Source organism: Hippocampus bargibanti, linkage group LG16, assembly GCF_051943395.1.
Source record: "Hippocampus bargibanti isolate YZ-2025 linkage group LG16, ASM5194339v1, whole genome shotgun sequence".
Taxonomy (NCBI): Eukaryota; Metazoa; Chordata; class Actinopteri; order Syngnathiformes; family Syngnathidae; genus Hippocampus; species Hippocampus bargibanti.
This window is the reverse complement of record NC_142749.1, coordinates 9,398,704-9,426,170: the sequence shown is the minus strand read 5'-3', so window position 1 is coordinate 9,426,170 and position 27,467 is coordinate 9,398,704. Positions and strand designations below refer to the sequence as shown.

General features: G+C 42.3%; 1 protein-coding gene across 4 annotated transcripts; it reads left to right on the top strand.

The window, feature by feature from the left end:
- The first annotated feature begins 1,104 nt into the window (after window positions 1–1,104).
- Window positions 1,105–27,467, top strand: nectin3b (nectin cell adhesion molecule 3b). Of its 4 annotated transcripts, none has more exons than XM_089017355.1 (8): window positions 1,105–1,258; window positions 7,761–8,108; window positions 8,712–9,011; window positions 9,167–9,284; window positions 9,851–10,002; window positions 20,896–21,040; window positions 23,454–23,556; window positions 23,644–27,467. In XM_089017355.1, exons 1-8 carry the CDS (start codon window positions 1,180–1,182, stop codon window positions 23,815–23,817), a joined length of 1,419 nt encoding a protein of 472 aa, XP_088873481.1. In that variant the 5' UTR covers window positions 1,105–1,179; the 3' UTR covers window positions 23,818–27,467. The 4 variants fall into 4 exon arrangements, with proteins under 4 accessions (XP_088873481.1, XP_088873480.1, XP_088873479.1 ...); XM_089017354.1 differs by lacking the exons at window positions 23,454–23,556; window positions 23,644–27,467 and adding exons at window positions 13,767–14,617; window positions 16,291–16,690 and having other exon boundaries at window positions 20,901–20,994; XM_089017353.1 differs by lacking the exons at window positions 23,454–23,556; window positions 23,644–27,467 and adding exons at window positions 13,767–16,517; window positions 16,659–16,690 and having other exon boundaries at window positions 20,901–20,993.

The window sequence follows — 27,467 nt, the reverse complement described above, 5'->3', positions numbered from 1 at the left end:
TCCTGTCTTGGGGGAAAGGGAAACCTCCCACATGTAAATGTGATGTTACCAACACCTAAATATAAAGTGTCAATAAGTCAGTGTGGGCATGTGAATCTGTGTGTACTATGATAAGATAAGAAAACCCTTATTAGTCTCACAATGGAGAAATTCCAAATTCACAGCAGCAAAGTTATGAAAGAAAGGAGTAGAAGAACAAACTGTTGGGGCTGCTGTCAAGGCAGCCATTCTCGCAGCTCCATCTTGAAGTCAAATAACAAAACACATAAGACACAGCCGTGCAATTGTAACCACTTTTCCTGCATGCACTTTCTTGTTTGAAGCAGTTATAGATTAAAGAGGAGTAAATTCACAGTGTATTTTTCACCAGTGGATAAAACACAATGTTTAAAACGTGCACACGTATGCTACAAGCTAAGTTTGAAAGTATCAAGCAGCCATAGCACCCATTAACTAAAAAAAATGGTTCTATCCAGCCATCCAGTCTTAGTGTCCGATTCAAACTAGAACTCTGGCATACACATTGTTAAAATTCTTACATTTTCAAACCTGAGCGTGTGGGTGAATGAATGGATGATGGACAGAGAGATAAAGAGACTGATGCATTTTTCTCTCCATGGTAAATTCAGTTGCTCTACACATTGATCATATATCATATAAAAATATACATATAAAAAGGACATTGCACATGTCTTAAAGAACAATGGTTAAACTGAATATAGTAGTTTCAAAGAATTCAAACAATGACATGTTTAAAATGTGTGAAAACAGTCTGCATTTGCGCGTATGAGACAAGTAAAGTATATATTTTTAACCCCTGACAAAATTGACGACGATTTTAGTGAAGCTCGTCGTGTACAGAGACAGAATCGATTAAAGTGATTAGATTCATCAATTGATATTCGGTTTTAAAAGCGATGACGTAATGTGAATAATAATGGTTCACTCCTCCAAGGGTATAATGAAATTTGAACCCACGGATAAATGCCATTCAATTCATACGCAGGTGAGTTTGTGTCCCCCCTGTTGTATGTGGCAAGGATGGTACGGTCCGTATGCACTCTGAGTTAGTTGTTGCTGAGGAGGTTCCACTGAGCACTCAGTGCATACCATCAAATTGGTGCGCAGCTGTCGTGTCCTGTTGCAATTGTCTTCTTCCTTTATTAAAAAACAGCAACAATGGCAGCTTTTTCGGACCGAAGTTATCTGGGACGCTATGGCCAGATCGCGTTGTTTCATCTTCTGTTTCATATTACAGGTGAGTGGGATTTTTTTAGTTGTGTTTTACCAACACTTGAAGAGATAAGTTGATCAATCAACTATCGCGCACCAGCTTACAAGTTGTAAAAGCCCGTGTCCCCCGTGGGCCGAATGAAATGATTTATTTTATTTATTTTTAATTTTTTAAAATTATTATTTAGTGTACTCTTGCGATTTTATCAAGTGACTCGCAAAAAAATACTTCAGGGAAAACTTGGCTGCAAATTGACACACAACGCCGCTTCGGCGTGTTTCAGTGCCACCACGTCTGATCATGCCCCGACTCAGAGCTTCCATAGTAACACTCCATAGGAACCGCTGAGGAACAGATGCAAAGAAATTGTATATATTGCCACCTTGATGATTCATTGAAAGCCATATTAACGCCTGGACATTCTATGTCAAAGCAGCGTGTTTTCAGGGTATGTGCAGTAAACCCCATTTTCCGTACGGAAGCGGTCACGCCAATTCTCGCAACAGACTGCAAATAACTTGATTTGCCATTGGAAAATGAAAAGGTAACCAGAGAGAAACATTTTCATCGATTGCTCTGGGCGTGCACAGTGATCCCCAACCACTGTGGACACGGTGTGTTAGAGATCTGCAGGTGTGTCTGGGGAAATTATCCAATTTCACTTGATTGGTGTGAAAGTTCTCTAGTCACCTCAAATAATATAATCTGTTTGTTTATCTATATGCCATTGATGCCGAGCACAGGTATCAAAGCTAATGTAACTAGGTTTGCTTCAGTTTTTGAAACTAACCATCTTATTTTTATTGTCATGAGTGTTGATTAAAATTGCACTTCTCGGACATCTAAGATAAGAAAATCTTTATTCGCCTCACAATGGAGAAATTCCCAATCCACACACGCAAAGTTACGAAAAGAAGTCAATGAACAAAATATCGGAGCTATGGTAAAGGCAGCTGCTCTTGCGGCACCTTGAACCCATTTACACCAAGCCTGTGCATGAGAACACATGTTAATTCATTTTCAAATGCATTGTTTTTTTTCTTGCCACATTAATTATTGTTAATTATATGTAATGATGTTATTGGTAATTATAACTCAATTTGAACCTCTGACACTCTGTTTTGATCATATTTTGATTTTTTTTTCAGCGAATTTGTCTGTGTTCATATGAACATGCTTGGCGTAAATGGATTAAAATAAATACGACAGCACATAAGACACAGTTGTCTTAACCCCATTTTCTGCACCCTCTTTGTTTTAGAGCAGTTCTTGATGAAATAGGAGAGAATCAAAATGTCCTTTCACCAGTGGATCAAAGATATGCCGAAACTGTGTACAAGTTTGCTACCAGCTAAATTTTGAAAGCAAACACAAAGCTGTAGCATCCATTAATAAAAAGAGATTGGCACACATCTCATTTCCCCACTTAAATCCGCTTCAATTCCTAGCTGCGACTCCAAGTTCCAAATACGCATCAGCGCCCATCTCATCATCATGGTGGTTCAATGTGTGCATCCGTTGATTTTCATCTAACTTTTATTGACTGTTAAATAGCAACTTTTGTCATCTATTTTTTTCAATGGATTTTAAAACAATTTATAGCATTCTTTTTGAACAATGTTTATTATTACATTTTCCTGCTGTGCTTGTTTTTGTTAAATGTGCCGTATACAATGTGCTAGCTCTCATCATAGCTCGCAAACTGCTGGGCCAAGAGTGAGCCAAACTTTCATTAGATTGACAACCAGTCGGCAGCTTCTTGCCAGCTAACACTGCCCTGTGCATTTTCTAGTGGACGCAGGATTTCATCACCAAGCGAAAGAAATGCTTGTGTCAATTCAAGTAGTAGTGTACTATGTATTCATTCCCCAACACAAACACTGCCCTGCCCCCACGTTGACCACTTGGCTAAATGACGGACAAGGCCAGTCACTGTTTAACATACGATACACACCCTTGCTTGTGTCACATTAAATGGACAAATGCCAACTTTGCCCAATTTTCTTTGACGTTTTTGTTTTTGTCACGTCCTGTTTTTGATTCTCAAACTAGCCGCTAATCAGAGTGAATGAACTCAAGAGAAACTGTTGTGAAAATGTCTTGAGGAAAAAAATTACTTGCACTAGAAACCGGTTAGATTAAGGTAAATAAGAAATTATTTTTGATTGCATATTAAATGAAATTGCAATATTGAGAGGGGGATGACACAATTACAATATTTTCCAAAATCGTTTTGCTATAATTGGTTGAGAAACATCTTTTTTGGCTTTTATAGAATGTTTAGCCCAAATGTGAGGCAACGGTGATGCGGATGTGCTAAATGGCTCGCTCAGGGACATTTTTAGGAATGGACAGATGGCTTAACCCTTTCAGTGCCAAAGTTGCTCAATTGTACCACGGAAATAAGCAAAATTCACAATTGTGCCTTTAACTGTTTTTTTTTTTTTACTCCCAAGCTACAACCTCTTGAAATAGTTTCTCAAGACCGCTTAACGTCTTTCAAGAAACACTTGTTAATGTTTCGCTTTGATTGATTTCTTAGCGACGGACACAGTTGTACCACTGTGAAAGCCAGGCCGCTTGCGCTACAACTTGATTTGTGAGTTGAATAAGTCTCGACTACAAATGATGATTCAGCTGTACTCTGTCCTGCTCTGCCCAAACGCCGCCTGCAACCTCCACCCTAACACCATCTATTTTCTGCTCTGATTCCCACTTTAAGCGAGACTCGCCGGCCTCTGCCAAGACATACATATTTATACTCCCGCTACCACTTACACATGCTTGATGGACTAATTTGAAGTAACTGCCAATGCCTTTTCGATAGAGAACATTCGGGTTCAAAAAGAGATGAATCACAAGATCCCACCCAAAGTGTCTCATACATCAAACCACATAAAAGTGGAAAATCCTTTTGCGCAGGGCGGGGGAGTTGGTTCAAGATTCTAGTATGGATCTAGGGAATCCTTGGAAAAGCTCTCCTGAGCTTTTCTACTCGCATGCTTTATGTTAGTTACCCGTCACCCAGCTGAAAGTAGTCCATGTGACGGTATTATTGTCTAATGTGAGAACCAGCCTCACGCGGTCCCCGGGGAGCGCTGTGTGTCCTTGATGCTAGGATATCTATAATCAGTTTTTACCCCATTTTACTAAGTGTGAAGGGGACAGATTGTGTTACATTTGTACACCAAGAAGCTTCCTTCTAAGATGCCCCTGAAAGCACGCAAAGTAGACACTTCCTGTTGAGTCAAGCTAGGCTGCATATATGATCAAATACACTTTGCTCCTGTTCTCAGTCGGAGAAAAATGAGGACACGCTTATGTAAGGTTGTCATGTCACCAATAAAAAATTTAACGTCGCTATACCTCAGTCATTACAAATTCACAAGTGGAGAAATGCCGCTTCATTTCCTTGTACCTTGTTGTCTGGTATTATTTTGCCCCTTTTGAAACTGCTAGTGGAAAAATTAAAACTAAGTATTAGAGCAGTGGCCGTCAGGAGTCGAGTTTGGCGATTTGAACATTTACAATACAATACATATTGATTTATATAGCGCTTTAACAACAGCTGAAGCTGTAACGTGGACAACTATCATTTAGCTAATAATGCAATTAAACTAACAGGATATACTTTTTAATGAACCCAATTCCCGACAGGACATGTAACATTAGCTTTGTCTTTCACCAAATAGTCACATACAAAAAGTGGGAATATATATATGAATATATATATAGTTTCCAATCCAAGGAGTTGAGCCTCTGAGTCAATTATTGATCCAGTACCTGTCAACAACCAAGCAGCCAGTTGTAACAAATACAACATAAGTTGTGATTAATAAAAGCCACTGCATAAAATGGAAAAACTCCTGCTCCGGCTTTAAACATTGACAAGTTTGATTCGAGCAACAGACATCGCATCAAATTGCTTTGGCTTGGGCCCTCTTTAAAATGAGTCATGAGTCTACTGAGACAAACTCATAAGAAGTTTTAAGCATTTCTGGATGCATCCAGTGGCGACTGACTGCGCTGTGTGAAGAGTGTAATATTTCTTCTGAGGTCTCAGCCTGACATAATTATTTTTTTCCAGGATGGTTGCCAATTGGTGATATCTGCCTTCAAGTAAAAATATGTTCGCACATGTACCATGTGATTAGTGCCAGGGGTTTCCATTCGAATTATTGCCGACGGGCATGCGTCGTGATGTACTCGGTATTGAATTTCACTTCGGTGTGCCAGTGTGTGAAATTGTGGACGCCTTGTTTGAGGCAAGTACAAAGTAATTAGCCCCACTAAGTGAAGCGACATTGCGGCGACCCTGTCACTCTTCATTCCGAACGGCTTCATTCTCCTTGTAGTGATACATTTTATAGAGGGTAAAAAAGTCATTATTTTGTGTGCCTTGCAGCTATTGTGCAAATAAAAAAAAATCAATTAGTTGCTACAAAATAATTGCTCAATGGCTGTTTCACAGTATGTCCACCAATATATGAGGACACGGTCTTTTCAAGAGGGAGTTTGGCCGGAGATGGAGCTGATTTTGGCAAAACAACAATGGAATAGTGTTTTTAGGCTCAGTTGCCGAGCAGCACAGCAGGTTCTGATTAGTCGTGATGTTATCCGCGTTGGCAGTTTGTTGCAATTAGTGATGCGGTCCAAGGTTTAGGGACATACAGTATTAAAAAAAAATGATTTCATGAAGCCGTGACGTCATTCATCTGTTTTCTCTTAACTGGAATCTTGACTACAGCATCCCTCTCAGTTGTCTTTCCTTGTACTTTTTTCCTCCTCTTTCTCGTTCTGTGTGGTGATGTCATCGCCATATTGACATGTACCCTCGCCTCCGCCTTCACTGAGAACTCGTCGCATCCCCTTTTTTTGCCTTTCCTTAAAAAGATGAGATTTCAGCTTTTGAGCGGTGTCACAATTGTGACAGAAAAGACCACGGGTTTGTTCGAAAAGAGGACGTGTCGAGAAGACGGACTGCTTTCATGCGCTGTGTCTGGGTGGAGGGAAGCTGCAGATTAAACAGATTCATCAAATGAGCGCTCCCACTGTCATCTGTGTTTTATTTGTTTAAATGCTTGACGCCTGCTGTGATGCTATCATGCTTTGAATCCCGTCTTATCGCCACAAATGTCTCATCGCTTTGCGCTTGAAGAGCCACACTAGACACATTAGAAGCGACTCCATAAATATTCCTCAATGTAGTTTGAGCAAAAGTCCTAGTGTGACCTATATTGTTTCTTTTGTTTGGCCAAGTGGACGTCAAAGAAAATACATTTACATCCCAGGCCACTGGATAATAGTATATATATTATTTCTTTATGTTCAGCTCTTGCACAAAGGATGTAAACACATTTTGAGCCTTTTTTTTTTAAATATGAGAAATATTTTTATTAGACATGTACGCAGTTTAGGCAGAAACCTATTGGCTGTCCAACTAGTATAGGCTGATTTTGAAGAGAACTTCTTTAATAGACTATATGAGTTAACACGTTCTGTATTCAGGACATTCATTTTTTTGCATACAGTGCTGTTCAAAATACATGTAACAGCAATGCAATGTGACTAACCAGAATATCCCTGGTTTTTAGTGTATTTCTTATTGATTGAAAAGATAGCAGTGTCTGCTGTTGACTATATAAATTCAAAAATATTGTCTATTTCTCAAAAAAGGAACGATTTAGCAATCCTAATATATGACCACGGTTTTTAATAACTGCTTCGCAATTGTGGCATAGAGTCAACTAACTTGGATTGGATTGGATTTGCCTTTATTAGTCTCACAGTGGAGAAATTTACATTTCACAGCCGCAAAGTGATGAAAGGAATGAAAGTAGAAAAACAAAATACATGAGCTGCTGGAAAGGCAGCCACTCTCGGGGCGCCGTCTTGAAGTCAAAAGAACAAAAAAACTAAATAACAAATAATATGACAGCATAGATGCAATATGACAGCAATATGACAAAACAAAGACACAGAGAGACATTCATTCTTCAGGACTTGCTGTACCCTCTTTGTGATGACATGAAGCAGTTCTAGATGAAAGAGGAGAGGATCAAAGCGTCTTTCCACCAGTGGATCAGGGACATTATGGTGGAATGTGCACGTCGACTACTAACTTGTGACACCTTTCAGTTGTTATTTCCCTCCACGATTGCATAACATTCCACAATCCATTCACATTTGTTGGTTTTCCTTCACAAACAGCATTTTTGATATCACCCCACAAGTTCTCGATTGGATTGAGATCTGGGGATTGGGCTGGCTACTCCATAACTTTAATTTCATTGGTTTGGAACCAAGACTTTGCATGTCTCCTGGTGTGTTTGGGGTCATTGTCTTGTTGAAACATCGATTTCAAGGGCATGTCCTCTTCAGCATAAGGCAAGATAACCTCTTCAAGTATCTTGACATACTGGTCCATATGCAATAAATAGACCAAACACCAGATTTGGAGAATCATGCTCAGACCATGATAGTTGCACTACCATGCTTCAGTGTCTTCAATGTGTCTCTGTGGCAGGGTTGTTGGCCAGTCAGGTGGTCGTGCCCCCCAGTGTGAGTGCCGTGCTGGGAAAGAACCTGACGTTAGAGTGCCGGGTGGACGTGGCGACCAACCTAACGCTCACCCAGAGCTCTTGGGAACGCCGTTTGCCTTCTGGCTCTGTCACGGTGGCTGTCTACAACCCGCATTACGGCATCTCCATTTCCCCAGAGTACACCCATCGCTTGCATTTCCGCTCACCCTCTTCCCACGATGCCACTATTGTACTGGAGAATGTGGGCTTTTCGGACATGGGCATGTACACCTGTAAGGTGGCGACATTCCCACTGGGGAACACTCAAGCCTCCACGACTGTTAGCGTGCTCGGTAAGTCAGTGTGCATTTCAAGCATATGTATGTACAGACGCTCTCCAACTTACGAACGTTTGAGTTACGAATAACAGTACATATAAACATTTTTGCACGTACAGTATGTTGAAAAATGTTTGCACAGAGATGCTGTAATTTTAATTTTGTATTGCGCGATTTTTTTCCATCCAAGCTTGCTTGCGATTGTCTATGTAAAGTATGTGGGTGGGGAGGAAATCCCTCTTCCAAGTTGATGCTCCAGGAGGACACGATGCATAACAAAAAATAAGGGCTGCTGGCACGTAATTCAGTAATTACGTGTCGGCTTACTGAAGACCCAAGGATATACAGTACGTCGTCGTACTACAGTAGGTGTGAATTTATTTTACGACTGTATTTTATACCTTGCCATTCAGTGTTTGACTTAAACATACATTCCATACAAAACATAGCACTGACGCAACTTGTGAATAAATTCACCTGACGAACGACCGCTTAGAACATATCTCGTTCGTAAGCTAGGGAGCGTCTGTATATAGAATGGCAACTTTGATTGTTACCCGTGGTTTGATTTCATCCTTATGAACGCCTCTTCTGTTATTTTCTCCCCTGAACCATAAGTGGAACCAAAGGTCTACGTGTCTGCCGGCTCCACCGCGCTAATAGACGGTGGCAACGAGACCGTGGTGGCCACTTGCATTGCCGAGCGGGCCCGCCCCCCCGCCGAAGTGTCCTGGGAGTCCAACCTTTTTGGACAGTCGGAGGTACAGCTTTTCGATGACGTCAACGGAACTACGACAACGCAAGTGCGCTATCTTTGGCAGCCCACTCGCCACATCCAAGGCCACCTACTCGCCTGCGTCGTTCGCCACCCGGCTCTGCTGAATGACTTCAGGATCCCCTACCAGCTGAATGTACAATGTAGGTGCATCGATTTGGACTCGTTTATTCTGGAAATGCAGCTGAGAAATAATAAATAGAAGAAAAAAAAGTGGTTATTCACTAAGGCCCACACTGTAGCATATGTGTCCTCATGTTGCTGCCACTGCTTTGTCAGCTTTGTTTCTTTGCGACAGTTGCTCCCGACATCTCTGTGGTGGGATATGATGGAGACTGGCATGTGGGTCGGGACAGTGTACAAATGATGTGCAAAGCCAATGCAAACCCACCGGCTCATTACTTCAGATGGATCAGGTGTGTGTATACATATTTTTTTGTACGCCGACTGGCCTTGTCACTTGTGCAGCAGAAAGTGACGCAATTTCCCAATTTGTTAAAAAAAAAAAAAACCTTCCAAGATGGCCCTCAAATTCGGTTGCTGTTGTATGAGAGGTATTATATTAAAAATGTTTATTGTGGTTGCAGTCCATTTGCATCATGATTGATGAAACCAGAATGTGCAAGTGGTCATTGTCTTGTGGCCAGTCTTTTGATAGTTTCTGTTGGAAAACAGAAATGTTGTGGCTTTTGTCCAGTGAAATGACAATTTTGGAGTTCTTGCGGCCTCACAGGGATCCACTCATGCAATAGTCAGAATCTTCTAGTCATTGTTTACTTGGCGCTTTAACGCAGCCCGCTTTACAAATGAATCCGCTGAAAGTGTCGATGAATCCACAAGATTCTGATGGATGAGTGTCAGATTGCAGATGAGAAGTGATGATTTTTACCTCATTAGTCATTTACCCACAAACAACAAGTATGTTTCGCAGAAGTAATTTGATACCACCGACATGTTGATCAGAATGTGCTTTTTTTTCCAGGCTGGACGGTGAGATGCCAGAAGGCGTCGAAATTCAAAACAGCACACTGCTTTTCCTCCGTCCTCTCCAGAGGAACGATTCGGGCGTGTACAGGTGCGAGTTTGCCAATGACATCAACCTCCGCAGTCGGGACGTTCGCATTCTCATACAAGGTGAGCGCCGCATACGCACACCGGAACATGTCTTGTCTCCGATTTGCCCGAAGATGCACAATGCATGCTGCACGCATCGTTGCTTTGTGGGACGCTGTGCTTTTAGCTGAAATGTGACCCTGCCTTGCTCCAGTCCAATATACACAAGCTGCTGGCAGCCTCCCAGGGCATTCACATTCACCGGCCTACATTGGCGCTTATCATACTTGACCCATAATTACCTGCTGATGATAAACATTAACACCCCAGATGTTCATGTTGCACGTTCTTGGCCCACGAGTCTTCCTCCTCCTGCCGTTTTTGTTTTCTCCTCTGAGCATGGCTTGTGTCATGCACATTTGTTCCACACGGGAAGAGGCAAAAAGTCTTCAGCCTGACTGGGATGATGTCTCCCTTTCATAAAACATGAACTCGTTCTTTCATCTGTTATATATTATTTATTATACATATTCCATTTTCTTATGAGAGGTGCTGCGCGGGCATTCGCTCGATTACATGTGTTGCCAGCTTGCTTTACTCCTTATTGTCTGTCTGTCAGTGGGATCACATGTTTTCCATTCATCATTAGAACGATGACACAGACCACCGGCTTTGTGGTTCTATTTGGTCAGAAGTGCATGTTTGTCTCTAAGCCTGTCTGGCACCACTTGAGCTTCTAGACAGTTCTCATTCTGTCTTTATTTTACGCTTTTGTGTTTGTGGTCCTCCATCCCGATCGCTTTCCACTTCAATTAACGTCGCTTAACGGCTGTGTCTTAATGTCGCCAGCCCGACAATCATTAGCTCAGCGTATGTGAATTTAGCAGGAAATTGGATAATGAATTAAATGTGAGCTCAGTGTCTAAACAGCTACAGCCATCCTGTAAATACGCTAAAAATGCAGAGCAGTTCCAGAACCCGGTACACTTCGCAAATATGCTAACCATCCCGCACTGAAACTGATGTCATTTGTTTCCGCTGTCACCAAGTAGCCAGGAAGGCATAATATAAATAGAAACTGGATTAAAATTCCAAGTGAACTCAACACGGAACGTTCATAACTTTGTTTTTTTTTTCATGATCACATTTGAGGCTGGAAATATTTCTGATGTCATTCACCTAATTCGTTCCATGGTCAAATTGTTTTATTTTGAAAAACATCCTTCAAGGTGGTATAAATGTACAAATGAGAATCATGTACGTGACACAATGAAATGTAACCATGCCACTTGTTTGTTTTTTTTTTTTAGCACAGTAAATTTTAACCACAATTGTAATGCAAAACATGAAAGGTGACTGGCAGACGACGCACGAGCTAGCTTGTCGTTGGCTCACAGAAGTATCAAATGTTGACAGTCAAATCGATTATGCAGCCCCAGAAGATCAGGCAAGTAGATAATTGCGGCTTCCTTTGCTATGAATAATGTGAGTTGGTGCAAGAGTGTCGTCTAAACGATAGAACCAAACATCCCTGGGATGACTAATAAGACAAAATACAAATTTTCAAGCGCTGCAAACCACCCACTCATTTGAAATGTGTAGAATAGTTGTCCTTTATGACCCAAAATTTTTCCCAGATTTCTTAAACTTCGGTCTTAAAACAGCAACGCAAGAAATTTTTGGCCTCGTGGCACTGTGTTTTATAACCTTGGTGCGCTTCAACGATCCTTCTTTCAGCTGTTGTCATGATATAACCTCCGTGTCCAACCATGACATCTAATCTCAAGCTTTTAAGACCATTAAGTAAATTCATAGATTTGTCCAAATACATTATACATGTTTGAATAAATGCGGAAAATGTATGTCAAGACTATAATAAGGTATTAAATCGTTCGTCACCAGTTCTCCTGATTGTTTCCAGTAGCCAGTGAATCACGTGGTCCACAACACGGGTCTCCCCTCTCTCAGTATGTGAGACACAATGACATACAATACAACACATATAAATATATTATAAATGAAATGTATTATTATTATCTTTGCGATGATATTTTGTGTTTTCATAGTCATCTAATTTTTGCCAACTTGCCCTGCCTAGAAAGTGGGGTCACTACAAACATCTGAATTACTTTCTGATCTCATCAGTACGGCACTAGTTAATTGTTCAGAACTATCTTTGCGATGCTAATTTGTGTTTGCATAGTCATCAAATTTTTGCCAATTTTAGGTGTCACGTGTCCGGTTGAGCAAGTGTTGTTACTATTAACCTTTCAATTACTCTATGAACTCATCAGTACGGCACTGGTTTATTGTATAAAAGTGGTCATGGAGCAGCCAAAATAAAGCAAACTAATTGGTTACAACAATTTAATTTGAGGGGAAAAAATGAAACTGAGCCGAGTGAGCGCTGGCGCGTGTTGCTGCCGCTACTCACTCACAGAAAAGCTTATCCTGTGACTGTAAAGTGACCTTGAGAGTTTTGAAAGGCGCTTATAAATGAAATGTATTATTATTATATTGATTTATATAGCATTCAGCAAACTAGCCATGCCTACAGTTTGTGTGCTGATGTCGACATAAACTGAAGACGGAGGATCCCGACCACCCCACACTAGACGTTTTTTTTTTTTTAAACAAACCCAAGTTCATCCACACCTTGTCCCTTCACATTGACTCCTTGAGAATGCCAACTGTAGTTGAGTGTGTTCAATAATTCTGTCAACCAACAAAACCCTCCTGTAGTACGGTGTTTCCCAATGCCAAATGAGCCAAGGCACATGTTTTCCGTTTTAAAAATCCAGAGGGGGGCCGTGGATTTTATCGCTAGGCCTTCAGTAGTGCTATGTCTGAATCACTCCAGACTGAAAAAAGTGTGGTGTGATTTACTACAAGTCCACTAGAGGGTACCATTAGCCAGAAAATCGCTTTAACAGTAAATCTCCAACCAAATCTTCCACCATTGTGCATTGACAAAACCGCTATTAAATCAACACAAAAATCTATTTTCTTATGCAGCTCGCTAAAGATGGTGTGCTAGCTCTAGCGAGTATGCTCTTATCAACAGCGGCTAGTGAGTCACATGATTGGCTAGTGACTAGCCAATCATGTGCCTCACCAATCATAGTTTGCAAAAACTCTGACGTTGTCCAGCGCCTTCAAAAAGGCGTTGGTACCCAACTCGAAATCTGATTGGTTACAGCTACAGTTTAGTTGACACATTTGATGTGGCAGGGCCAGAAGAACTGATTGTGAAGGCGTCCAGGTAGATTGCTGACCCTGGTAACAAATGATGGCTGAAATGTGATTGGTTAAATGCTTAAATACGAAAACACACATCTGGAAGCAGCGCAATAGGGGAAAAGTAATGACAGGAAGCTGAAAGACAATTAGAATTATTTAATAAGAATTCCTGAACAAAAAAATATTTAGTATTCAGTCCGTGATTCAGATATTTTCAGCCCAGCAGAAAAGGCTTTGCAGGCCTTGACGGTTCTCCAGTGGGAAAATCTCTCTGCACCAGCAAATAAAAATAGCACCAAGTGTGTAGACTCTAAATGGCCTCCCGTCAATTTCCATAGAAATTGACTCATTGTGTGTAATCTGGAGGTGATTTACTTGGAGGTAACCATATGTCAGACCATCTGGTTGAAGAAATGTCAATTGTTTGTGTCGCTGACAGATAAACGACGATATTGTATCAAATCAATCGGACCGCTATACCTGATAATCTCCCACGTCCGATTGTGCCACGGCAGGGTGGTTGGGAAACACTGCTGTAGTTCAATGTAGTTGCACTGACATGGCGTTTGTCTGTGTTCATCCCCACCCCCTCTACTCCCTATTAGATCCTCCCACCATGCCTTCCACCATTACTGCTCCTGTCCTCTCTGGTTCCTCCTCCTCCACCCTAGTGGACGATAAGCGCCACGTTCATCTCAACTCCTCTACTCTTGAAGCGCTACCTGAGAGTAACCTGGGCACCGTAGTGGGTGGGGCAGTGGGCGGGGCCTTGTTCCTCCTGTTGCTGCTGTGTCTGGCCGGCGTCTACTACCTACGGAAACAGCAGACCTTACACGGGGACTACTACGCCAAAGAGTGCCCGGGTCCTGGCGATCTCCAGAAAGCCCCCGGCGATCAACACGAGCTCCACGCCGCCAAAAGCGGCGGCGGTTCCCACCGCCATCAGGACCACGACAGAGAAGAGTGGGGCGGCCGCGAGCTCAAACGCCACTGCAGCTACAACGGAGATGAATACCCGTCTAACGGCTACACGCGGGCCATGAGGGAGGGCGGTCACCACAGCAACCAGCAGAATCCCCAGCAGGGACAAACGGAGTATTGTAGTCCACGGCAGCAGCCCAGGAAGCCCCGATACGCGCAGCACTCTCCCAAACCTGCGAGGAACGGCTCCCCCTACGTGCCAAACAGCAGCTACGATAGCGGCCCGCCGGGCGATTACGTCTCCCACAAAGACGGTTCGCTCATTTCTCGCAGGGAGTGGTACGTTTGACCAGATACCCGGTCATGGCATCCTGATCCCCATTTTACTCAATTAGAAAACACTTGACTTCTCTTCTTTGAATACCTTTGCACCCTGGAAGACACTTGAGATGGGCTCATGACGTGAATGAGCCTCGTTGCAGTCCAGGGAGCGCCCCTGGACTGCCGGGTTTTGGCCGGTTGCTAATGTTTTCAGGTGAGGAAGCCCCGGCGGCCTCGCTTTCTCACATTGCACATCCCCATCCCGCTTCAGACCTCTGAATAGGCTACACTGAAATGGCTGACCAGAACCTGACGTCCAATCCTGCCACGAATCTCACCTCTTCAGATGGTTTCTGGTCCGAACCTCCCATTTATCCATCAAATTAATTGCACTGCCTTTCACCATCATCTTCACATTTCTTTCTATTAACATTCTTTCTGTGAGTAATTACCTACCCCTGCCCTCAAAATTAACTTCAGTTAATATTCTAGGATGGACCTCCGCCCCCCCTTGTTGTGCATAGGAAAGTTGAGAAAGGAAGCCAGGTCCTTTCTACCAGCAGACATGAAGTCTCCATTTGTAAATGTGATGAAAGGACCCGCCACGGTCCGCTATTTAACCTCTTGAGTTGGGCCCCCCTTTAGTTTACCGTGCATCGACTTGACAATTGGACAGTTTGCACTTTGGCACCGGGCCAATGTATCCACTGGGAGGAGGGGGAAGTTGTCAGTAACAAGGCCGCCAACACAGACCCCGAATACGGTATTAAGTTACACAACAGTGCCGCTACCGCTCCTCATGGGCCCACTAATCTGTAGCGGTGTCAATTAAATGCTTGTCTGTGGCACTTGTGCTCCAGTAGCATTTCTCCTCAGATTATTTTCATGCTCGCGGGTGTAATTTTGACGATTATGATATCCAGAGTTTTAACTGGGGTGGTTGTATCCAAATACGGCGATGACATTTGCTCCATTGGATTATCGCTTGTTTCGTGACCACTTTTATTTTTAATGTTATCAAATGTCAGGATATAATTTCAGGGTCTCTCTGTGATGTAAAGTATTGTGGCACGTGCACTTACCAGATGGGATGGAGGAGATCGGACAATCTCCTTCTTGCACAGTAGTGTTTCTAAAACGGTAGCTTTTGTCATCTTTTACCAGATGTGCTCAAGAGGCCAAATATTAGTTTGTGCGTAGAAATAAGACGACGGTGTGTAGAAAAAGATGAGATGACAATGAAGTTCGTAGCATATCTTAGCTTCTCGCAGGGTCCTGTAGCTTGAAACGAAAAGACACCTTAGACACTTTAATGGTAGTCGTCCGGCAGACGTTAGTTCATTTGATGTTCTTATTAGTCCCGGTGTGACTGTCGTGCTGTGATTAGGCAGCCGTCGTGGTCGCGACATGTCGGCCAGTGCGAACCATGTCGTTTCTCATGTGAAATACTAGAGACACATGCTCCTTGTGTTAAAAAAAAAAAAATCAATATCTCTTTCACGGCCATTTTGTCATATTTATCTCCAGTGTTTGTATAGTTGCTGCCATGTTTGTATTTTATTTTTATGGGGGGGGGGGAAAGACTTTGAATTTGTTTTGGACACAAGTTGGGGTAGGGAAGGTATAAAAGTGCGAAGCGGGCAACGTTTATCTCTCTCGGGGGCAAGATGGCTTGAGAATCAAATGAAATGTCGTGAATCTCCAAACTACAGCCTCATTGAGCGCTGAAAAGATAGAACAGACGTGACGTTTTCATGATTCGGGTGACAAAATCAGTATTGTGGCCACATGAAGGTAACAGGAAGCATGGTTGCCTAATCCCCTTTTTTTGGTTGCTTCTATGCACTAAGGCGGAAACTTGACTAATCGATTTTTTTTTTTTTGCAGCCCTCGTACATGACTTCATCCAGTTTGCTTGAGTGGAGCTACGAGACACCTTGATAAATGAAGTAGTGCCTTAGAAGATGTTTGTATCCATATCTGTCGTTTCCCCCCGTTGATGCCCGTGCCATTTGATTGTCGTCAGTGCCATATTATCCACTTTTGTCACGAAAACTTTGGTTGTAAATGAGTTGTCTTTGGTTCACAGGTTAGTACCACAGTCAACAAACACTGTGAGTAGTTTCCTTTTCTTCTTTTTGTAGATAAATATGTGGACATTATTCAACAGGAATCTAAGTTGATGAAAAGAAATCTATATTTATGTTTGTGAAACATTGATTTGTTGTTCTTTTTTTTCCCCTTCACCCCTTCAGATACTTTATCTCAATAAAGCACCTTAGCACATGTGAGTTCTTTTCTCTCGTCTTGAGCTCTTTGTGCTTCAATAAATGACATCATCTCTGGCTCCCCGAATGCTGCATAAGACCGCCCACCCCACCGCTCCGCTCCGTCAGCCCTCCCCTGCTTCCCTCTCGCTCCTTCAGATCCCGTATGCAACATCTGGGACGCTGCCGATGATGTAATGCTTCCTCGCTTCATCTTCATTACCGCGTAGTCTGTGTATTATCTGGGATTACGTTTATTATCGTGAGCTGGAATATGGCCATTTGTTCTCCGCCTCCATTGTCAGAATTTCCTTTTCCGATTCGGCACAAAAAGGCCTCGTTTGCCTTCTATTGCTCCTTTTGTAAATCCACCAGCCGACCCCCTGCCGCACACCCCCACGTTCTCCCCTACTGTCAAGCAGTTGGTAAAATTAAACGCGGAGTGTTTGTCTGGCCCCCGAGTCCCACGCTCCAGCCCATTGACTGTCCCCATGGCAACAAGCTCATCTGGGGTCTGCTTCTGTTCCCGTTACCTGGCCACAAAATCGAGGGAGGAAGGGGGAGGAAAGTTGGGGGAATGCCGGGCGCGCACGAAACTGTGACACGCGGACACCGGGAATGTCCCATTACCCTTTGCTGCTTGATGGCCGCCGCCACCTGGCTCTGACCTTGACGTTCTTGAGCTTCTCCGTGGAATGATGTCAGCGCTGATGACTTTGCAATGCAAAAGGTCATGACTGGTGTTGTCATTTGAAGCAACTCCACAATCACCGTGTTGGACTCTTTGGCGTACTTGCCAACAAGATCTTGGAATTAGCATTTGATTGAAACGTGCCTTGTTTCCAAGGTTACTTTTCACCACAGACAAAGAATGGAAACCGAAGCCTCTCGGAGTGAGGTGGGATGAAATGCTCCATGTCTTTGAGCTGGAAAAACAAAATTGCAATTTGGGTCGAAACGGTGACACTTTCCCACTAATGACGGCAGCATGTGCTCCTTCAGGGCTGTCGTGTGAACCTTGACCCCGTTATTGAGGATGCTTGGGACTGTCCTGTCATCAGTCGATCTCTTACTTGCCTTTTTCAATTCATCATCTGACTGCATGACATCACCTTTCTTTGATTTCAGATCTTCACGGACACTGTACATCCCGTGACGATTCTTGGAAATTCTTGTCATAAGAATTGATTCTATTACGTCTGTGTTGGCTCTCAGGCGTATAGGAATGGTCCATCGGGGAAAATGTTTCTTAAGCCATCATCTGTACTTCTTTAAAGGTGTGAGATGTTTTAATCCTCATCCGAAGAGCTTCGTCAGCAAACCAAAGTAGTGCTGGTAACCCTGGCCCTATATCCCTAATGGACAGAAGTGGCTTTGCAAGACCCTTGCTCTCATCGGTCCTTGCTCTAAGAATCAGAAAACCTTTATTCATCCCACAATGGGGACATTTGGTTGGGGAAGCGGCAGAGCACTCCCTGAAGCCAATCTTTTTATCTCTATTGTTGTATCCCTGGTACTGGTTTTGCCTCATTAGCATGACTAAGCCTATGTGGTATCGGCCTAAGAGGTCTATTGTAAGCACTGTCTAAATTAAACCTTAAACCACCATAGCGATTTATTGTCCCTGTGATGTTATCAACATTGCAGGCTTAGTCATGCTAATGAGGTGAAACCAGAGCCTGGGATAGAATAGAGGTAAACAGATTGGCTTCAGAGAGTTGTCCACTACTCCCCAAACCTTAGAGCGGGGACCTATCAGAGCAAAGGTCTGTCACAGCCACCACTGTCCATTTAGAATGTATATAGGGCCATAGTCACCAGCACAACTTTCGTTCGCTGACGAAGCTCTTCGGGTGAGGAGCGAAACGTCCGGCACCTTCAAAAAAGTACAGATGATGGCTGAAGAAACCTTTTCCTCAATTAATTCTATTGCACCCATACAATGATTTTTTTTATTACTTAATGACATTGGATCACTGCGAATTTAATACAAAACAAAAAAAAGCTCACTAGAGAAAGAAACGTGCATGTCGAGTTAATGCAGTACTTTTCTTCTTCACATCTTCAAAATGAATGGAAAGCCAAAACTACATTTCAGATGAATCAAGAATGACCTTTTGACCCCAACGGCAGCTGCTGCTGCTCTTTCGCTGGCACGCAGTGAAGGTCAGTCACCGTTTATTACAGCGGGAAGAGTGACTACCGGTACCTGCTATGTTTTTTTTTTTTTGGGGGGGGGGAAGCGTTCCGATCAACCGTGTCGTCGTTCAGTCGCCGTCAGGGGCGAGGCATCTATGGCGTAGGGTGGAGGACGAGATGAAGGGCGCGTTGAGGATGAGGATGCTCCAAAGTCCACACTTGTCCGTATGCGTCATGATGGAAGTGGTATTTAAGATTCATTGCGGCGCATTATTGATCCCACCCCCGACCTCAGTGGCTAAATCAACTGTAATTGACCCTTGCAGGTGTACTTTTTGCTTCTGTCACCTTTCGTCCTTCGTCAGCCTTGTGGGGCCGTGTGCGTGCATGTGTGTCATACTCCCATTGGTGCACAGCCCTGCTGGACCCAGCCGCTTCGGCCTGTGACATGAATGCAGTTTAATCGGCATTAAGTCTTAATCCCTTCGGGGGGTTGCATATGCCAGCATATGGTCTAACAAAGCTAATTCAGCAGACATTACAAGAGTATTTAAGATCCACACGCACAATGGAGGGTGGGTGTGATATGTCATAGCAGTGAGCAAAACATGCTCAAAGAAATGCAAGAAATTGTTGTTTAATGAATTTTTTAAAGTCGTCCATGCGATGTAAAAAAAGTATGAAAGAAATGTTTCTTGGGGGGCTAAAACTAATCACTGAATTGCCATGATTGTGCATATATGTTCACGAGAAAGGGATCAATCTCAATTTATCATTTACAAGGTAATGGGCCTCATTTTGTGGCTGCTCTTTGTGCTCTGCATTATATCAACAGTTGCTATGAATGTTGATAATTGAAATATTTCAACAAACTTTTTATAAGATGCCGTTCGACATTGTGAGTACTGTATTTTCCAGTGTATAAGGTGCACCAGAGTATAAGGCTGAAGTTGAATTTGTCTTTGTTTTACATGAGATTTGCCATTCGTGAGCATGAAGGCACTATATGGAGAATTATGAAGTGTTGTATTTTCCGGTTTATAAGGCGCACCCCCAATAATAAATGGTGTATTGTCATACTTTTTCCATATATAAAGCACACCTGACTTTAAAGGACAACCGATGCGTCTGGACAAGTTGTGTCCATAATTTGTAAAATCGCTTCAAATGACTTCAACTTCGCGTATTTTACAAACACACATATAGCTATATTTTACGTTTTAGGACTCTTGCTGAATATTCCGGAAGTCTTGTTTTTGAGTTGGTGACGAGTCCTGATGTCATGGAAGGAACGCCCCTGACCGAAAAAGGACATACTGTAGCAGTCCTTTCATCACTTCAATGCATTTTGCGGTACTTTGTTTGGTCTGAAAACTTCGTGTTGATGGCAAAATTAGAAGGAAAAAAACATAAAATCCGCGATGGTGAATCGTGTGTTGCACCAAACAACTATTTGATATTCGCTGACAAAAGTTCCCAGGAAAAAAAATCAGCCCATTTGCACGGAGCTTTGTTGCCATCTTATGGGTGCTTCATTTCTCTCCAGATGCCTCAAAATGACACGGAATAAATTATTTAATTGATTGCAAACTTGTAGGCTTTCTTCTTCAGAACTATTTGAATCATATTCATAACTGGATGAGTAACAAGAAAGCATATTTTCCGAATCTGAAGCCAATGTTTTGATTCTCCAGCAAGGCAAGACGTCTTGGCATGACACCACGAACAAGGGGGCGGGACCTTCTGAAACTGCCCACTTCCGGTTTCAATTTTAAGTCGTTTTTAGACACTTTAAGTCATTTTTATTGGTGTTTTGCATTTGACTAAAAAATATCACCCAGCGTGTTTTGGATATTTTAGATGCTATACGTTTTTCTTATGAGACCTATTGTGGCTCAATATTACTTCACATATAAGGAGCACCTACGTATAAGGCGCATGGTCACTTTATCATGAAAATCAATGCTTTTAGGTGCGCCTTACCCATCATCAAATACTGTAACTTTTACTGCTGTGTTGACACCATCATCTTGTCCACGTCTACAGGCCACTCTTGTACTCCACTCAGTGTCGTTTCTTCTCCTAGAACAGTCTCAGGCCGAAAGGTCAAACTCCATCGCTGTGGCCGGGGCGGTGATCGGCGCCGTCCTCGCTCTCTTCCTCATCACTGTCTTCATCATCGTCCTCGTCACGGCCCGCAAGGCCCCGCCGGCGGCCTTTTCGGACAAAGTGTAAGTCAAAGAAATCTGACTCAACTAGAAACAAACGCAAAAAAAAAGACTGATGAAATATGATTCCCCTTGAGCTTTGGCCGAGACCTGTGAGCGTGTTCTCTTTCACCGCTGGGGCGCCAAAGAATTGTGAACAGACAGCCTTTTGTCTCATTTTGTTAAAACATGTTAAAACACTCAACCCCGAGACTGCTTTAAGTGCTTGAGGGCTTGTTGTGATGAATTACAATAAGTTTAGTGTTGAAGTCCACGGCGGTGCTTTCACTTGTAACCTCTGGACTGTCACGTCTGTGCAAGGTTACGGGTTAATTCCCCTCATTTATCCTTGTTCACGCGTCATTGCGTACTTTTGTACAAAAGTAGGAGAAAGTGACAGCTAATAACGTTTAGTTTTGTCACTGCTGTAATCCTGGTTATTTTTTGATTGAATTTTATATTTATTTTTTAAACCTGACTTCCCTTTTCAACTTTAATCCATATTCGTGCAGTGCGGACATTTTTGTCTTAAAGGAAAAAAGGCAGTTCAGGTGGAAAGCGTGTGGCCCTGTGACACTGCAGAAGTGCGCACCCTGCAGTGCTGTAACAAAGTTAGCATCTTAAGCGTGACTGTGGCTGGATGTCCCTGTGGGACGACACGGGCAGGGCCTCGCCACTCCATCTCACGCAAGCATATAAGGGGATACGTAGTACAGCATCAAATGGAATTCAAACAAAAAATGATGTTGCACAGTCAATATTAACCCATTCACTGCTAGACAATGTACAATAATGTGTCCATTCCAGTGCCAGGGTTTTTGGATTGGATTTGGATTGGATTGGATATGCCTTTATTAGTCTCACAGTGGAGAAATTTACATTTCACAGCAGCAAAGTGATGAAAGGAATGAAAGTAGAAAAATAAAATGCATGAGCTGCTGGAAAGGCAGCCACTCTCGTGGCGCCATCTTGAAGTCAAAAGAACAAAAAAAACTAAATAACAAATAATATGACAGCATAGAGACACATACTTTCATTCTTCAGGACTTGCTGTACCCTCTTTGTGATGAAATGAAGCAGTTCTAGATGAAAGAGGAGAGGATCAAAGCGTCTTTCCACCAGTGGATCAGGGACATCATGGTGGAATGACATCATGGTGGAATGTGCACGTCGACTACAAGCTAAATGTTGAAAGCAAACACGCAGCTGTAGCATCCATTGACGAAAAGAGATTGTCTCACATCTCCTGTTCCACATAAATCTGCTTCAATTCCAAGCCGCAACAGTTCCACATATGCATCGGAGCTCTGCGCTGACGCTCCTTTCTTCTTATCGCGGGTTCCTCAAGCCATGCATCCATCCAGCCGCAGACTGTCCAACAGCACTGACCTTTCCGCTAAACAAAGCGGGGCTGTGAAGATGCTGCCCATTACAGGCGCAAAAAAGCACAATGGCCCCTTTGGTGTCCAGCGATGACAGTCGAATGCCACCGACATTCCTCCCATTCAAAAACAGTACTGGCATATTCATGGTGCCGAAAAGGCGCAACCGCTCAGCACAGTCTCCTCCTTGATACAGAGGTGGAGGGAGGAAGAGGATCTGAGGGAATGAGAAGGAATAGAAATTTGAAGAAGGTCAGATAGGTATGGGGGGCAAGGTTATGGATAGCTTTAAATGAATAAAGGAGCATTTTAAAGTTGATTCTATATTTCATCGGGAATGCCTTTGGTGTCCTCATCAGAATCACCATCTATTTCACAGGTGTCAAAGTCGAGGCCCGGGGGCCAAATCTGGCCCACCGCATCATTTTATTCGGCCCGCAAAAGCAAATGAAACTTGTGAAATTCCATGATGCTTGCTAAAGTCCGAACCAATATTTCAAATTGTCCCGTGTAAACCTCAATAACAATCATTATTCTCGACTTTGAAATTTGAAAACTAGTTATTCATTCATTTGTTGTGCGTTCTGTATGTAATATGTGGATGAGATGAAACATGCTAATGGTTTCCCCAAATTCATAACTGCCCTCGAGTGGAAATCGAAACTACAATATGGCCCGTGGCAGAATATGACTTTGACACCCCTGATCTAATTTGAAAACATTGCAGAAGGCTAATCCATCCACCCATCCATCCTTTCCATCTATTACTCCTTGGTGCTTTCTACTATCTTTGTGACTACTTTATTTTTTCCTGTATAGGATAGTTGTCCATATTAAGCGCTTTGTTACAGCTTCAGCTGTTGTTAAAGCGCTATATTAACCAATATGTAATAATAAAATAATAATTGTAATAATAAAACTTTGAATATTTGCATACCTATCGGTAGAAAGCTAGCTCTGTTGACATGTTTCTAACTAAATTATTGTCCTTTGTGTCTTTACAAATGCTGCAGGAAATAATCTATCTTTTCATGTGTTGATTTAATCCTCTCAAGGATTGACCTTCCTCCAACACACAAACCCCCTCCTCCATACTCGGAGCAAGCGCCTGCTGTTCCTTTGGGTGTCCACGCATCCCAGGTGGCCTGGCTATGTCAGGTAAAGCCCCCCCCGCACCCCCCCTGCGATGTCAATGATGTCATTTTGCCCACACGTACTACATCTCTGATAAACGTCCACGTGCAGAACCGCTGGGCCGAGCAAAGGTACGAGGCCACCGAGAGGCGGCGACCCCTCGCGGCGATGTCGGAAGGACTACCGGGGAGACAAAGCCCCACGCAGTCGTCCCGCCTGGAGTGGGTTTGCCATCAAAGCGGGACGGAGCGCGTGTACATTAACCACCGTGAACACTACGTGTGATGTGAGGCATGAGTTTGACCGCCGTCAACGTCTGAGCGAGCTTGCGTATGTTCTCCAAGCCATCAGTCCAGATCGGGAAGCATCGTAGGACAAACTCTTCTTCTTGTCGGGCGTTTAAAGCAGTCCGGTCAAAAATCCTTCCGAAAATAGCTTCTCTGTGCCCCACGACTGTAAACCCGAGTATTCTGATTAACTCATTCACCGCCATTCCCAAATTTATTCGAGAATGGCACTGTAACAAAGTGCTTAACATGGACAACTATCCTATACAGGAAATAAAGCAGTCACAAAGATAGTAGAAAGCACCAGGGAGTAATAGATGGAAGGGATGGATGGTTGGATTAGCCTTCTGCAATGTTTTCAAATAGATGGTGATTCTAATAAGGACACCAAAGTTATTCTTAACCCATTCACCGCCATTCCCGAATTTACTCGGGAATTGAAAAGCATGACGTGGAGCGCCATTCCCGAAATTGTAGGGGTTTTGGTTTTTCTTCCCGGGGGTGCCGATAAAGCTCTGGTCAGAACTCTGGAAATGTTTTTCCCTCCCACAAGGGGGCAGCATTTACCTTTTGTACAGCCGCCACCACTTTCAACGCAGATAACTCTACAACCAAGTAAGCTCGAAATAAACTTTTGAAAAGTCGCCCCCATTTCAAACTCATATAACTCCAGACCCATATGACTTAGGAATTAACTTTTTTTCTGATAAAAGAAGAGAGTCCAAGGTTTCTTACGCTGAATTGAATGTTTATGTAGTCCTAAAACTCAATATTCTGTGGATCCTGGAATTTGACTGAAAATGACAGAAACCCTGGCACTGGAGTGGACCATTTTTTGCACGTCTGGCAGTGAATGAGTTCATATTGCGTTTGTGGTGGATGAATTGAGAAAACAAATGCACCAATTATCAGTATTCCATCAAGGCATTGTTATGACTCGCACTTGAATTTAATGAATGGTTACTACACTGTATTGTAGAGGGGCAGGTTTTGCCCAGAATTCCATTGGGATTCATGACGCCTTAACACCCTTCTCAGCTCACTAAGTACAGCGCTAGCGAATAACTGTAATTCCTCATATGAGATGTGTACTGTTATAATGCTTTTGGTCTGTTGCTTCATAGGTCATACCACAACAAAATAGATTTTATTTTACACAGGATTTACCATTAGAGAGCATGAAGCCACTTTCTGGAGAATTATCAAGTATCGTATTTTCCCGGTGTATGAGGCTCACCGTAGTATCAACCGCACCCCCAATGAATGGTGTATTTTTTTTTTTACTTTTCCATATACTGTATAAGGCACACAGGACTATGAGGTACACCTTTAATGAATTGAAAAAAAGGTTTCCAAATATAATACTGTATTTACCCGTGTATAAGGCGCACCACAGTATAAGGCGTTCCCCCAATGAATGGAGTATTTTCAAACTTTTTCCATATACAGTATGAGGCGCACCGCAGTACATGTATAAGGCAAACCTTCAATGAATGAAAAAAAGTTTTCCAAATACAGTAAAGTCTCGTTATATCGATATCGGTTATATCGATAGTACTGCTTATTACGATACTATTTCTATGAAAGCAAGGAGAAAATTTACATGGCGCAGGATCGGATATGTCGATAGTCCGGTTATATCGATTTTTTTTTTTTTCCGACTCCCGAGAATATCGATAGAACGAGACTTTACTGTATATCAAAAATATATCAAAGTTTTCTAAATATAAGGCCGACCACCTTATCAGGTGTTACATTCGAGGCTCAACTTCTTCTAAGGGAGGAAATGGAGTCGTGGCTGCTGACAGTAGTTGCGAGACCTGTTTTGGCTCTATATGACTTCACATATAAGGCGCAGGGTCATCTTTTGAAGAAAATCAAGGCTTTTGTATGCACCTTATACACCGGAAAATACGGTATTTGCCAAAGCGTTGCTATTGCTGATTAAGGAGAATGCTACTATACAGTGATCATCTCACACATTTAGTTCTAACAACTCAAAGATATAGAAATCATCAGACAGTTTATGACTCTGTATATTGTTGTATATGTATTCCTCTGTATATTGTTGGCCTCTTTAGCTGTCTTTTATGAATGGCAGCAGGTGGATCCACAAGTTAATTGTGCCTTCTGCTTTGTAATGGAAGAGCATTTAATTCTTATTCGTGTCACTATATATCACTGGCAGGGTGAATAAATATGACTTTTCATTTCTTGAGAAAGAATTGATACAAAAAGATAATTTCTTCTGGCAACCCTAATGAGCAAAATGTGTGTCTCGAAACAGCAGTTCAGAAATACTGAATGCCATATGCTGCTCTCAATACTGCTGAAAAATGAGAAACGTGCCAATTTGACCTCAAAGAAATACAGCCACGATAAGCTAATATTTGTGTTGTTTACGATGAGACAATTTGCTATTTAGATGTTGTTCTTTACATTTTAGACAATAGCATAACAAAGACAAGAGATAGGTTTGCAGTATGACAAATAAGCACAGATAAAATAGAAAATTAATTTGAAAACATCCAAGGAAAATTGTTTCGGCTCTTGCAAAATGTATTTACTAGGACTCTTTTAGTTTGTAAAGTGAAGATAGGGGATTTTTTTTTTTTTTTTTTGGGGGGGGGGGTGTGTGCAGTGCTGTGAAATAGCATTTACACCTTTTTGATTTCTGTGTTCCTTGCTATTTATTTCATATAAAGGTTTCAGTTCATCAGATAATTCCTTGGATTGTCTCTTTGCGATATTAAAATTCCATTAATTAACTGAAATATTTTTGTGTAATAATTATGCAGAGAAAACAGAAATCAGGAAGAAGGCAAATACTTTTTCACGGCACTGTATACAGTACTTTCTCAGATGCATGTTATGAGCCATCCTTTTATATATATATGTACCAATTATCTGGTCTTTAAGGGTAAGTGAAGAAACTGTAGATCTCAGGTGTCAAAGTAATGGCCCGGGGGCCAAATCTGGCCCGCCATATCATTTTATTCGGCCCGCGAAAGCAAATGAAACTTGTGAAATTCCATGATACTTTCTCAAGTCTGAACCCAAGTTTCAAATTGTTCCATGTAAACCACAATAACAGTCCTTATGTTTTACTTCAAATTAATAAACTAGTTATTCAGTAATCTGTTGTGCGGTCTAGATGTAATATGTGGAGTGGATTAAACATTCTAATGACTTCCCCAAATGTATAACTACCCCCGAGAGGAAACCATAACTATGTGGCCCGCGGCAAAACAATGACTTTGACACCCTTGCGGTAGATGATTGTTAAATGCACCGCTCAAGGGACGATTTACATTACGACTGGGGGGGGGGGGGGGTAGTGTGACAATGTGCTAAAGATGAATATAGTTGTTCAGAGGTGAGAAGTCATTGTATGTATATCTTGTATCATGTCAAAAATTATTTTTGTAAGAATGGAGATGACACTTTACAATCAAAGGTATTCGAACCATTTCATTTTACAGCTACTGGAAGAGAAAATGAGGTTTTGCAGCTATAGCAGTTTCCACTTTTTTTGGGGAAGACTTTTTACAAGATGGTGTTTGCCTGTGGGAATTTTGGCAGGCGACACAATGTACTTGTGGAAAAATTGTGTATAAATAGTTCAGTCGAAATAAAGAGTTACCTAAA

Bases quoted from the DNA above. Each gene is read 5' to 3' on its own strand.
- nectin3b (XM_089017354.1), top strand. From the start codon at position 1,180: ATGGCAGCTTTTTCGGACCGAAGTTATCTGGGACGCTATGGCCAGATC. The intron at 1,259-7,760 runs GTGAGTGGGATT...TCTCTGTGGCAG, and splicing joins TCTTCTGTTTCATATTACAG to GGTTGTTGGCCAGTCAGGTG. The intron at 8,109-8,711 runs GTAAGTCAGTGT...CTGAACCATAAG, and splicing joins CACGACTGTTAGCGTGCTCG to TGGAACCAAAGGTCTACGTG.